Source organism: Sapajus apella, unplaced genomic scaffold, assembly GCF_009761245.1.
Source record: "Sapajus apella isolate SASKATOON/1434 unplaced genomic scaffold, GSC_monkey_1.0 scaffold11, whole genome shotgun sequence".
Taxonomy (NCBI): Eukaryota; Metazoa; Chordata; class Mammalia; order Primates; family Cebidae; genus Sapajus; species Sapajus apella.
The window spans coordinates 42120390-42134240 of NW_022436951.1; the positions used below are offsets into that span (position 1 = coordinate 42120390).

The 13851-nt window shown below is 49.6% G+C and overlaps 1 protein-coding gene across 1 annotated transcript in view; it reads right to left on the reverse strand.

Annotated features, from left to right (window-relative positions):
* PLEKHG4B (pleckstrin homology and RhoGEF domain containing G4B) overlaps window positions 1–13851 on the reverse strand; it is an 87150-nt gene that overhangs the window by 52726 nt on the left and 20573 nt on the right. Inside the window, 1 exon segment of the mRNA XM_032279198.1 lies at window positions 8631–8828. Coding sequence (XP_032135089.1) covers window positions 8631–8828 — 198 coding nt within the window.

Below are 13851 nucleotides of genomic sequence, written 5' to 3' on the forward strand. Positions count from 1 at the left end.
TAAGAGACTAATACAAGAATTATTAGTTTATGTTTAACTAATAATACTTTATACTACTAATAACACTAATAATGTATCAAGATGTAATTTTCTGACATCAGCAACCAAAAGGGGTGAGACAAAGCTGTGAAGAAACATAATCTTTTTGTATTATCAATGTTAAGGTAGTTTAAATTCAAATTAGCGTTACAACTTTAGGATAATAAATGTAACCCCATGGTAATCAAAGGGAAATCAGTATAGAATGTACACAAAAGGAAGTGAGAAAAGAATCAGGTAAAACTAAAGAAGACAGTCGTGCAGGAAGTGGACAAAAAGCACATAGGAAGCCAAGGGCAAAACAGCAGAGGCCTGTTCATGGGCAACGCCCTTAAATACACATGTGTTGTCCAATCAAGAGACAGACTGGCAAACTGATTTTTCTTTTCTTTTTTTCAGTCTTGTTCTGTCACCCAGGCCGGAGTGCAGTGGTGCAATCTCAGCTCACTGCAACCTCAGCCTCCCGGGTTCAAGTGATTCTCATGCCTCAGCTTCCTAGGTAGCTGGGATTACAGGTGTGTGCCACCACACCCAGCCTGCAAAATGGAATTTTGCATTTTTAGTAGAGACGGGGTTTCACCATGTTGGCCAGGGTGGTCTCAAATTCCTGACCTCAGGTGAGCCTTGGCCTCCCAAAGTGCTGGGATTACAGGTGTGAGCCACCACACCCAGCTTGCAAAATGGATTTTTTCAAAAATCCCACATGCTCCAACCATATGCTGTCCATAGAAAACACACCTGAGATCCAAAGACACAACAGATCCAAACTGAAAAGATGGAAAAGTAGATCCATCCAAATCTTGACCGAGAAAGAGAGCAGGGATGGCTATACTAATGTCAGATAAAATGAACATTAAATCATAAAATGTTACAAGACACCATGAAGAAGCTTATATATTAATGAAAGGTTAAACACAGCAAGAAATGCAACAGTTATAAACATTAGCACACCTAATGACAGACCATCAAAATGCATGCCTCAAAAACCAGGAGAACTGAGGAGAGACAGACAGCTCTAGGATAATTGTTGGAGACTTCAACACCTCACTGTCAAGGACCGTGAACCACCAGACAGAAGTTATATTTTTTAAAACGGAGGACTTTAACGACACAATAAACTGACTCGACCTAACAGACATATGAGAACACTCTACCCAACAGTGTCATCATTTTGCCTTCATGTTTGAAGGATATTCTTGCTGGACATACACATGCTCCTCAAGTGCACATGTGAGACATATATCTTCCAGGCTAGATCGTATGATAAGCCACAAATTAAGTCTCAGTAGACTTAAAAAATAGATATCATACAAATTATCTTCTCTGATCACAAAGGGATGAAGTTAGAAGTCAATAATAGGAATAAGACAGGAAAATTCACAAAATTGTAGAAATTAATCAACATGCTCTTAAACAACAATGGATTGAAAAGGAAATCTCAAGAAAAATTAGAAGATGTTTAGAAAGAAATGAAAACAAAAACACAATATATTTCAACTCATGGGAGGCAGCAAAGGCAGTGGTAAGGGGGAAATTTATAGCTATAAATGCCTATATTTTTAAAAGTAAAGATCTCAAATCAACAACCTAACTTTACAACTTGAGGAACTAAAACAAAAAGAAAAAACTAACCCAAAGCTTGGAGTGGAGAGAAGTGAAATAGAGAATAGAAAAACCAGACACAAAATGATGAAACCAACAATTGTTTTCTTGGAAAGAAAAAAGCACATTGACAAACCTTTAGCTAGGTGGACGGAAAACAGAAGATTCATGTCACTAAAATCAGACTGAAGTGGGGCTATTACTTACCACTGATTCCACAGAAATACAGAGGATTGTGAAAACTTATGAATAACTGTACATCAATAAACTGAATAATCTAGATTAATTCCTAGAGACACAAAGCCTATCAAGACTAAATCATGAAGAAATTTAAAATGTGCATAGATCTATGACTGGTAAGTAGATTGAATCAGTAATTTAAAAATCTCTTAACAGGCTAGGCGAGGTGGCTCACGCCTATAATCCCAGCACTTTGGGGGGACAAGGAAGGTGGATCATGAGGTCAGGAGTTCGAGACCAACCTGGCCAAGATGGTGAAACTCTGTCTCTACTATAAATACAAAAATTAGCTGGGCGCAGTGGCAGGACCCTGTAATCTCAACTACTTGGGAAGCTGAGGCAGCAGAATTGCTTGAACCCAGGAGGCAGAGGTTGCAGTGAGCCAAGATCACACCACTGCACTCTAGTCTGGGTGACAGAGAAACACTTTGTCTCAAAAAAAAAAAAAAATCTCTTAACCAAAAGCCTGGAACTGATGGATTCATTAGTGAATTTTACCAAACATTTAAAGAAGAATACCACCCCTTTTCTAATTTTTCCAAAAAATTAAAGAGAAGGGAATACTTCCTAACTCATTCTAAGAAGCATTACCAAGATATCAGACAAAAGAAAACAGAAACCAGTATCCCCTACGGACACTGTAGTCTTTTCTAGCTATGGATTACTTAGAAATACATTACATCATTTCCAAGTATTTTGTGAGTTTCCAGTTATCTCTTTTACATGATTGAGCTTTGATTTAATAACACTGTGGTCAGAAAAAAAAAAACTCTGTATGATCACTGTCCTTAGAAAATTATTGGTATTTTGAAAAAAATTATCTACACCATGTAGTTTATTTTGGGAAGTGCTGCATGTAAGCTTGGAAAGAATGTGTGTTCTGCATTTGTTGTGTGCAATGTTCTGCTAAGTGTCAAACAGGTCAAGTTTTTACTAATGTTCAGGTTTTTTATATTCTGAATGAGTCTTCTCCCAATTGTTCTATCAGTTGCTGACAGGAGAGTGTGAAAATCTACATTTACTGCTGCTAATTGTTTGGCTTTATGTATCTGAAGCTCCGTTATCAGGCATTCTGTTGATAAATTCAGCCTTTCATTGCTACAAATCGTCCCCATTTGTCTCTGGTAATCTCATTGTCTTGAAATCTTACTTATCTGATATTAATGCTACCACAAACATTTCTCATGGTTAGTGGCAGTTTTCCCATTCTTTTAGATTCCACCTTCGTGTGTCTTTGTATTGAAGTAAGGGCATTTTGGCCAGGTGCGGTGGCTCACCCCAGCCTTGCAAGGTGCTGGGAGTACAGGATGATTATGCAAATGTACCAGCCCCATGTGGCTGTAAGATTCTGAGATCTCTTTTTGCTTTCTAGTTCCACCCTTCAATTTCCACGTACTCAGCAAAATTCCCTATAAGAGAATTTCTTAGAGAAGATTATCCTGCATTCGAGGCTTCTCCAGATTCTTATCTGTCAGCCCAGAGGTTTCCTAAATTCTGCTGATTCTTCCTTGTCTCAGCAAAAAAGGTCCTTCTCTGACAGGCTTGCTCCTGCTCCATCCTCTTCCAGCCTCAGGGACCAGCCCCCGGTGTGAAACTGCCTTCCATTATTTACTCACCTAGGGAGGCACTGTCGCTCCATAGTTTGGTTCTTTCAGGCGTTTTTCATGTCCCTGCCTCTCGGATGGCTTTAAAGGAAGGTGCAGTTGCGCAGGCTTCTCTGGGGGATTCTTGCTGCTTTGCTGGTTCCTCCACATTGTAACTGGAAACAGGACACATCTGTTCTTCGGCTCTAAATATTTTGACAGTTTTCTTGGTGGTTTTGTCATCTTTTATTCAGCAGTACATGAACCCATTTATTCTGGAGGTTGCAAATTTTTTGTGTGTGAAAAATCAGACCTTGGAGATGGCCTTCAGCAGAGGAATATAAGTAACCCCTACAAACCTTGCATTTCAATAATGGGACACTAGACATAAACAGGCTGAAACATTTTCCTAACGTGAGGGTTTCTTGTTGATTTCTAGCTTTACTGCATTGTGGCCTTTAGATATAACTTCTTTGGTATTCGTTGACGCTTTCTGGATAAGAATTGATTCTGATAAGCGTACAGGTACACTTAAGAATGTAGCCTGGGCATGGTAGTGCACACCTGTAATTCCAGCGCTTTGGGAGGCTGAGGCAGGAGGATCACCTGAGCCCAGGAGTTCAAGACCGGCCTGGAAACATAGTGAAACTCCGTCTCTACAAAAAAAATTTAAAAATAAAATAATTAGCCAGGTGTGGTGATGCATACCTGTAGTCTTAGCTACTCTGACGCTGCGGCAGGAGGATCACTTGAGCCCAGGAGGTCAAGGCTGCAGTGAGCCGTGATCGTGCCACTGAACTCCAGCCTGGGTGACACAGTGAGACCCTGTTTCAAAAAAAAAGAAGAGGAGGAGGAGGAAGTGGAGGGGGAGGAGGAGGAGAACGTGTTGTTCGCTCCAATATTCTCTAATTGTACACCCTTGAGATAAACGTTTACAAATGGACAAGAATTTTGTAAGATGTTGGTCAGCTTTGGGAAGTGTTCCATGGACAGCTGGAGGGACACGGATTCTACAGCTGCTGGGCTCAGCACGCTACGTGTGCCCCTTAGTGGAAGAGAGTTCGCCTGTTTAAATGTACATTCCGGCCAGGCGCGGTGGCTCAAGCCTGTAATCACAGCACTTTGGGAGGCTGAGGCAGGCGGACCATGAGGTCAAGAGATCGAGACCATCCTGGCCAACATGGCAAAACCCCGTCTCTACTAAAAATACAAAAAAATTAGCTGGGCATGGTGGTGTGCAATTGTAATCCCAGCTACCCGGGAGGCTGAGGCAGGAGAATTGCTTGAACCCAGGAGGCGGAGGTTGCAGTGAGCCAAGGTCGCACCACTGCACTCCAGCCTGGCGCTTGGCAACAGAATAAGACTGTCTCAAGATAAAATAAAATAAAATAAAATAAAAAAATAAATGAAAGTACATTCCACGCAGTGTGTGGTCTGCTCACCCCATCTGCTTTTCAGAGAGGCAGAATCTCCCACTGTCATTCTGGATTTCTCCTTGCAATTCTGTCCACTTACGTCTCACACGTTTTCAGGCTATGCTGTTAGGGGTTCACAGATGACGTATTCCTGGCCGTCTGTAACCAGTAGTGCTGCTGAATGATCTTATCCAGACCCGACAACGCACTTTGCCTGCTACGATACTTTGCTGTGAACATTGCTCCTAGCGATCCTCTGGCTTGAATTTTCTGGTCTAGTTTTTAGGCCCGTGTTACGACGCTGTGCCCTTCACTTCCCATGGCTTTGTTATGTTTACTCCCTCCTGTTCTTCTATTTGATTGATTTCATTTACTTTATTCTAATTCCCAGCTCCCTTCTGTCTCTCTTTTATGGAAATATCCTATTTCTATATTTCTGATTTCTTTTCCCTAAATTTTTTTTTTTTTTTTTTTTTTTTTTAGACAGACTTGCTCTGTCACCCAGGCTGAGGCACAATCTCAGCTCACTGCAACCTCTGCCTCCTGGGTTCAAGCGGTTCTCCTGCCTCAGCCTCTTGAGTAGGTGGGACTGCAGGTGCCCGCCACCACACCCAGCTAGTTTTTGTATTTTTTTTTTTTTTTGGGACGGAGTTTCACTCTTGTTACCCAGGCTGGAGTGCAATGGCGCGATCTCGGCTCACCGCAACCTCCGCCTCCTGGGTTCAGGCAATTCTCCTGCCTCAGCCTCCTGAGTAGCTGGGATTACAGGCACGCACCACCATGCCCAGCTAATTTTTTGTATTTTTAGTAGAGACGGGGTTTCACCGTGTTGACCAGGATGGTCTCGATCTCTTGACCTCGTGATCCGCCCGCCTCGGCCTCCCAAAGTGCTGGGATTACAGGCTTGAGCCACCGCGCCCAGCCAGTTTTTGTATTTTTAGTAGAGACGTGGTTTCGCCATGCTGGCCAGGCTGGTCTTGAACTCCTGATCGCAGCTGATCCTCCCGCCGCGGCCTCCCAAAGTGCTGGGATTACAGGCGCAAGCTGCCACACCTTGCCCTTTCCCCTAAACTTCTCCAGACACATTTTTGTCCAAACTGTGATGAAACAAAGTGACAAATAGCTTGTTAAGTGATTAAGCATTTCATTTATTTACTGAGGGTCAGGCCACAGTAATCACTGAAGCCTTCCACGACAATTTATCTCAATATTAATATATTTCCCAACCACATATTTTGATAATAGTGGATAAGTGAATAAAAACAGAATTGAATTTATGTTAACTGGAACATGTTAAATAAACCATGAATTGAATTTATATTAACTAAAATGTCATAGTAGTCAAGGTAAATGCATTTTTCTCCTGTTACAGAGATGAACAAATTTTTTTCATTCAAAAGCAAAGAGTAATATAAATATCAAGTAGACTGTCCCTAAGTTGTGTGTTGTGCTTATTAAATACTAGTAAATATGCATCCATATTAAAGTACCGTAATTCACGTGACTTTTCCAGGAGAAGAGCAGTTTTTAGGTGGGGAGAGAGGTGGTTTATGTTAGAATGAGAGGAAAAAGAAACTGCATAGGAAGAAGGTGAAACGGGCAGGCTTTGAAAGCAGCCGGGAACTCTCAGCTCTAACCAAAGCAGCGTGGCTCCCGTGCCGCTGCTCAGTCTCCTGCCAGGCACCTGTTCCTTCCCCATATTAGTCAACATCTGTGAAACGTGCACCAGGTACCTGCTCACAGACGAAGGGATGACCTCACACAAGGAATCAAACCGAGATCGTGCCTGCCCCTCCCCAGTCCTGTCATTCTAACCAAAGACACACGACGAGTCTAATAAGCCAGTGTGGCCCAGCCACAGTCTAAAAACAATGCCCCAATTCAACTTCAGCGGAGGGCTCGGCGGTGCTGATCAACGGAGGCTGTGCTTTTTAGGACCCAGCCAGGCGCGCTCCAGCGGCTCACTGCAACACACCCACAACCTGCTCTCACTGCCGTTCTAGCCTGGCCTCAAGAACAACCGACAGCACAAACATACAAGAAACTCATCCAGCGGGACTCACCTGTACCTACAGACGTATCTCGTTTTACGGTGTTCCAGCTGATTAAGGTTTGCAGATACTGCATTTTTCATGTGACAAATCTGTGTCCCGGTATAACATTTAGGAATTCTCACAATATTCTGAACTCTTTCATTATAATTATATCAGTATGGTGGTCTATAATCAGAGAACTTTGACACTACTATTGTGATGGTTTCGGGGTGGCATGAACCATGCTAACATACGACAGCAAACTTCATCAATAAACGTCGTGTGTGTCCTGACTGCCCCGTTGACTTGGGGATTCCTCCGTCTCTCTCCCTTCCCTTGGGCCTCCCTATTCCCTCAGAAACAATAATATTGAAATTAGGCTAAGTAATAACCCTGCAATGGCATCTAAGCGTTCAGGTCAAAGGAAGAGCTGGACATCTCTTACGTTAAATCGAAAGCTAAAAATGATTAATCTTAATGAGAGAGACATGTTGAATGCCAAGTCAGCACTGTGGCTGCAGCAGCAACCTAGTTCCAAGGACCTCACTAGGTCCCTTCCAGGTGGGCCTGAACTGTGAGTGCTGCAGTGACCTAGCTCCCAGGTGCTCGCTGCAATCCCTTCCAGGTGGGCCTGCATTGTCACTGCTGCAGTGATCTAGCTCCCAGGTGCTCGCTGCAATCCCTTCCAGGTGGGCCTGCACTGTCACTGCTGCAGTGACCTAGCTCCGAGGTGTTTGCTGCAATCCCTTCCAGGTGGGCATGCACTGTCACTGCTACAGTGACCAAGCTCCCAAGTGCTCACTGCATTCCCTTCCAGGTGGGCCTGCACTGTGACTGCTGCAGTGACCTAGCTCAGAGGTGCTCACTAGAGTCCCTTCCAGGTCAGCCTGCACTATGACTGCTGCAGTGACCTAGCTCAGAGGTGCTCACTACAGTACCTTCCAGGTGGTCCTACACTGTCACTGCTACAGTGACCTAGCTCCGAGGTGCTCACTGCATTCCCTTCCAGGTCGGCCTACACTGTCACTGCTACAGTGACCTAGCTCAGAGGTGCTCACTGCATTCCCTTCCAGGTCGGTCTGCACTGTGAGTGCTGCAGTGACCTAGCTCCCAGCTGCTCACTGCATTCCCTTCCAGGTCGGCCTGCACTGTGACTGCTGTAGTGACCTAGCTCTGAGGTGCTTGCTGCAATCCCTTCCAGGTCGGCCTGCACTGTCACTGCTGCAGTGACCTAGCTCCCAGGTGCTCACTACAATCCCTTTCAGGTGGGCCTGTACTGTCACTGCTGCAGTGACCTAGCTCCGAGGTGCTCGCTGCATTCCCTTCCAGGTGGGCCTGCACTGTAAGTGCTGCAGTGACCTAGCTCCGAGGTGCTCACTGCAATCCCTTCCAGGTCGGCCTGCACTGCGACTGTTGTAGTAACTTAGCTCTGAGGTGCTCACTCTGGAGAATGACTTGTTTCCTTCCTTAAGAGTGCAGTAAAACTTTACTGGTCTTGGGGGACAAAGAGGGCCCCACACACTCTGGCAAGCTCAAGAAACCCTTGTTTCTGGGACATGCAGCCTTATTTGAGCCTTCATTTGGGAAGAGGAGGGAGGAGCCAGAAGTCAGAGGAAGGTACTGAGCCAGTGCCCTGATGGGCCCAGTTGCCGCCCTGCCAGTGAAAGGGCAGGTTCCTCCAGGTTGGGCAGTCGCAGAGCTACAGGGGAGGTACTCACACAGGCTTCCTGCTGCAGGTGCTGCAGGGTCCTCTTGGCTGGGAGGAGGAAGCTGGTGAGGCAGTGCAGCCTGTCCCCACTGTGGCACCTCTCGGCCACGCTCAACAGCTGCCAGAGCACCGTGGCTGCCGTGGCCTCAAAAGGTGGGTACAGAGCAGAGAGAGTGCTCTGGATATAGGCGACAAGAGATTCCAGATCCTGAAATGAAAGAGAGAATTCAGAAACTTTAAGGACATAACTCAAAACAAGTGCACACCACAGTCCAAGGCTGGCATTGAAGAATCCACACTGAAGTCCCCTGTCCTGTGACTGGCATGACGTGAGTTAACTGAGGAAGACAAAAGGTGCAGGGGAGTCCGCGGTGCAGGGTGAGCTCCTGGTGTTCTCCCTGTGCTGTCCCACAGCAGAGGGGCAGGCATGTCAGGCAGACTGGTGGCCCTGTCCTGGGCAGGGGCCCCATCCTGGGCAGGGGCCCCATATACCAGCTGTGTAAATGTGGGCTGCCATTCCCATCACAGTCACACTGAGGCACAGCCCAGCCTAGATGTGGGGTGAGTTCATCCCCTGCACCTGAACAGCACAAGGTTTTGGGGTGGGGCTGGGCAGTCCTGTGGGAGGGGCTCCTCCCAGCTCTCCTGGCTTCACACCAGAAGACACTCACTCGTGGGGAGGGCGGAGCTCATCCACGCGCCACTTTTTTTCTCAGAAAACAAGTTCATCCACAGCCAATATATTTTAACTGTGTCGATCATTTAAATAGTACTGACAGCGAAACCCTCAGGACACCCCTTCTCAAGGTCGCCGATTTGTGGCCATTTGGCACCCTAAAAAAAGTATCACTGGCCACCGGTTTCTGCTTGGCATTTTGGTGCAACGTGCTCTTATGAAGAGACGTGATTCTTGTTTAAAAACGTGTAGTGCTGTTTTGGAGGAAACACTTCCGGAGGGCCTACCCCAGGGCTCCCGTGTGTGTGAAGTGCAGGACAGTGCAAGCCGAGGAGGTTAGAAACGGCGAAATCAGTTTTAACGGCACAGCAGGTACACGTGAGACACCTCTGAATAGCTAATCACACAGGTAACGCCCCAAGGAAACTGAAAATAAATGAGGGGCTCCTCTGGCCTGCAGTGGGAGACGGCTGTCCTGTCGGCCGGGCCTGCGACTGGACGTACCTGCAGCACAGCTCAGCGTCTGCGAACAGCGTGACTCAGGGAAGGTCTGGGCTGGGCTCCTGTGTCCTGCATCCCGCCGGCAGAGGCCCCGGCCGGCCCCGCCACTCCAGGGGTCTGCTCCCTTCCTCGCACGCACTGGCTCATTCCCACCCACCTGACAGGGCCACTGACTTGTCGACAGGGATGCTCTAAACACAGTCTGAGTTAGTGCAGAAGTGCTGATGTGATCCAGCTTCCGGAAACTCGGATCACACGCGAGCCACACAGCAAACCCGCAGTCCATGAGGAGGAGTGGGCCAGCCTGGCCGGGGACAGAATCATCCCCGACGGGCACTGGGATGGCTGTGCTTTGGGATTTGGGGCAAATGCTCAATTGACACAGGAGAGATGGGCAGGAAGTAAGAGGAACGGGATCCGGGAGAGGCGTCTTGAATGAGCTGTTCTGCGGGAGCTGAAAAGCCGACACCGGACCATCCCCGGGAGAGGCGTCCTCCTACCTCTCCGATGCCCAAATCCAGGCCCATTCCTCCCCCACCCTCACGTCTAGATGAGATGCGGTCAGCAGCCCAGAGTTGCCCACGGCTACCTTCTCCAGGGCCACCGTCTGAATTGCCCAGCATGAGGAAGGTGGCACCATCAGGCGCTGGCCCTGCCTCCGCCTGCTTCCACGGTGGCTGGGGCAGGCCCCAGGTCCACTCAGGGGTCCCACCTGCACCCCTTCCTCAGGACAGCTCCCAGTGGGGCCACTGAGGGCCTGGGCCAGGCCACAGCTACCCCAGGGAAGCTGCCTGCAGACCCCTGAGCAAGCCACGTGAGCCACGAACCAGGCCCGTTCACAGCAGGCCTCACGTAGCCTTCGATTGCTCACGTGTCCCGTGTGCCTCAAGGGCAGAGTGTGTGCTGTCTCCTGGTCTGGTGTGACTGCAGCACCCCTATTCTGGGAAGCGCCTTTGGGGGTGCTACAACCAGATGACTGCTTTGATGAGGGAGCTGCAGTGTGTGTGCGGGACTCTGATGAAGTGTGAGCCTGACCGGGCAGAGTGTGTGTGGGCAGAGGAACTGCCAGCTGTGCCCAGGCCTCGGGCCGAGGAGAGGGAGCAGACACAGGTCAGGGACCTACAAGCTCACATCCACCAGCTCAGCCCACTTTCTCGCCTTCACAGATCTCAGGATTCTTGTTTCCGCCAAATGTACAAATGCGTGCTGACTTCAAACCCGAAGGTCTTCCAGTTTATGAGATCTGAGCCTCACTGAGGCAGACCATGCGGGTGTGTGCATGTCTGCTGCAGACTGCGTGGGTGTGTGCACATGTTCTGCAGATTGTGTGGGTGTGTGCACATGTGCTGTAGAGTGCCTGGCATGCCCGGTGTGTGCATGTGTGCTGCAGATTACATGGGTGTGTGCACATATGCTGCAGATTGTATGTGTGCACGTGTGCTATAGAGTGCCCAGCGTGTACATGCGTGCTGCAGATCCTGCCCCGGCTTCTGTGTCACCCGTGGTTAGCGGGTCCCTCTGCTTCAGCCCAGGGCCTGACACCTGGAGTGGGGAGCATGGGAGGTACCTGTCACCCAGAAACTTTTAATTCACTGCTGTGGCCTTTGCCTCTGGCCAGATTCCATTTTTTTGAGATGAAGTCTTGCTCTGTCACCCAAGCTGGAGTGCAGCGGTGTGATCTCTGCTCACTGCAACATCCACCTCCCGGGTTCAAGCAATTCTCCTGCTTCAGCCTCCCGAGTAGCTGGGACTACAGGTGTGTGCCATCACTAACTGTGCCCAGCTAATTTTTGTGTTTTTAGTAGAAACAGGGTTTCACCATGTTGGCCAGGCTGATCTCAAACTCCTGATCTCATGATCTGCCTACAAAAAAGCCGGACATCTGTGGGCAGCAGACATCCGCACACACACACACACACACTCTCAGAACTGCACAGAGCACCTCGGTCTCCCTCCAAGCAGGGCCCCTGGGGATGGCAGGGGTGCCCACACTGCCCCGCTCTGCCCCAGTTCCCATCAATGGCCACCTTCTCAGTGCAGCAGGGTGGTGAGTGAGAAGGTCAGGCATGAAACCCACACCCCCAGGAGGCTCACTCTGGTTGCTACCTGGTCACAGCCACTCAGGCCCATTGGGGCCCAGTGATGGCCCCTGGCATCCGGCCCAGGTGCCTGTGCCCATCTCTGGTTTCCTGTCTGTGCAGACTCAGAAACCACCATTGAATCAAAACCTGCCTAGGAAGCCTCGTCCCAAGCAGGGTTTGGTGTGTAGGCTGGTCTGTTTACACCCAGCCTTCTGCACCTGGCGTGTCTACACCAGCCCTGCTTTCCAATCAGGCTACTGTGTATTTTGGATTCTCGACTCTCTCTGCTGGGGAGGCTGAAGATGCTTCTAAGACTAAAGGTTCCATTGGCCCAAAGTTGGTACAAGAGGGTGCCAAGAAGGAAGGATGGCAAGAGGGAAGGAGGGAATGTGCTTTGCCTCCCTGGGTTTCCGTTCTATATTCTTTGAAGAGTTCAGCAATCACCAGAGGCCACATCATCCCCAATTCCTAATGCACTGACTTTGTCACCTGAGTAGATTTAGAAAGATTCCCAGGTCCTGTTGAAAGCTTCACCCAGCAAATGTCTTGCTCCCTGAAATGATTTTCCAATTCCCACATCCAACCCAGTCCACACGCGAAGCCCACTGGAGACACAGGCCCTGGCTGCAGGGGGTGGCTGAGTGCTTTGGAGTTGGGTCAAGCTGGGTGCCTCTGTCCTGAGCCTCTGTCTCTCCTAATTCCCCGAGTCCATGTGGTGACTGTGCTGGAAAGGTGCTGCTCCACTCCACCACACTCCCTGAAGCCCAGGTATACACACCTGGACCCAGGCTGCTGCCCCAGCCCCACCCGGATCGCTGGATTGGGAGCTACTGGGCCACGCGGTGATGCAGGCTGCTCTCAGATGAGCCCCACCGAGGTCCAGCCAGAGCTCCTGGCCACACCAGGGCAAGTGCAGTGCCGGCCTCAGCTCAGTTCCCTCCTCACTGACACATGCCCACCAAGCCTGTGCCCAGGGCAACCCAAGCCCTCCAGGACTCACAGGCCACGGTGAGGCCAGACCCAGGGCAGGGGTGGGCAGGTGGGATCCCAGGGTGAGCCCTCAGCAGCACCGGGCGTCCAGGCCAGCTTCCTGCAAGAAGGGACATCTGAGCAGGGCCCGAAGCTGAGAAGGTCTCGCTGTGTGAACAGATGGGGAAGGAAGCACCGGAGACTCCCCGGTGAACTACCAGCCAGGAATGCCCAGGCTCGCTGGGGCAACGTCATGGAACTTACAACAGCAGCACAGGGAGGAGCCAGGGCCTGGGTGCCCAGGACGGGGCCCGAGCAGAAGAGCAGTGGATCCCAGAGGCGCCAAGCATGGGGTCTGTGGGGGCCAGGGTCCTTGGCAGCAAACATCAAGCAGGCCCTGGCCCGTGGGCTGTGCCTGATGGTACGTGTGGCTGTCTCAGCAGGGCTGGCACCCTTCTCCAGCAGGCAGAGGTGGGCAGGACCTGGAGCAGCATCACAGTTGGCTGAGCATTAATAATAAGCTGTTAGGTCTAACCCTAAAGCCCGAGAGAGGTGGGTCTACACCAGCATGTCCCAGCGGGCGGCCCCGAGCTGTACATCCAGCCTCTTCCCACGTCTGCACTCGGCAGACCTTGGCGGGAAGAGAATCGGGTAAGAACTGCACCCTGCCCATGAGTCTCCACATGTGGGCACACAGAGTACCTCCACACTTGCACACATGCACCTGCACACACACACAGAACTGTGCCCTGCCTCTCTCTCAGCACACACACATCCACACACACTCAGAAACTGCACACAGCACCTGAGTCTCCCTGTGTGCACACATCCACACACACACACACACACACAAACTGCACACATCTCCTTGTGGGTACACACGTGCACACAGCACCTGGGTCTCCCTGTGGGTACACACATGCACACACACACACTCAGAACTCCACACAGCACCTCGGTCTCCCTGTGGGCACACACATGCACACACACACACACTCAGAACT